The sequence below is a fragment of the Neophocaena asiaeorientalis genome, unplaced genomic scaffold (assembly GCF_003031525.2).
Source record: "Neophocaena asiaeorientalis asiaeorientalis breed wild unplaced genomic scaffold, Neophocaena_asiaeorientalis_V1.1 scaffold41, whole genome shotgun sequence".
Lineage (NCBI taxonomy): Eukaryota > Metazoa > Chordata > Mammalia > Artiodactyla > Phocoenidae > Neophocaena > Neophocaena asiaeorientalis.
This window is the reverse complement of record NW_020171994.1, coordinates 1,754,836-1,755,087: the sequence shown is the minus strand read 5'-3', so window position 1 is coordinate 1,755,087 and position 252 is coordinate 1,754,836. Positions and strand designations below refer to the sequence as shown.

Below are 252 nucleotides of genomic sequence, written 5' to 3'. Positions count from 1 at the left end.
TGTCCCAAATAATTAACAGTAAGTTTTGAGTATATCATATAACAAAAGAAGTAGAAGAAACCCATTTACACTTTGATTTTCACTTGTGGATATATATAAAAGAAATTTCGTTTTCTTATTACGATATATTTGATTCTTTCGCTCGTGCTGACTCATATGTCTCACTTGACTCATAACTTGGTACACTAAATGTTATTGGGCAGGTTGATGGGATAAACTGGAGAAAGTATTAGAAAAAAAGAAACTGAGTTT

General features: G+C 30.6%; 1 protein-coding gene across 1 annotated transcript in view; it reads left to right on the top strand.

Moving 5' to 3' along the window:
• The window catches only part of COL4A5 (collagen type IV alpha 5 chain), a 219,642-nt gene that overhangs the window by 144,747 nt on the left and 74,643 nt on the right, over nucleotides 1-252 (top strand). Inside the window, exon 23 of the mRNA XM_024748644.1 lies at nucleotides 218-252. This exon is cut by the window's right edge and continues 198 nt beyond it. Within this exon, the coding sequence (XP_024604412.1) occupies nucleotides 218-252 (35 nt within the window). The remainder of the gene's footprint in view (nucleotides 1-217) is intronic.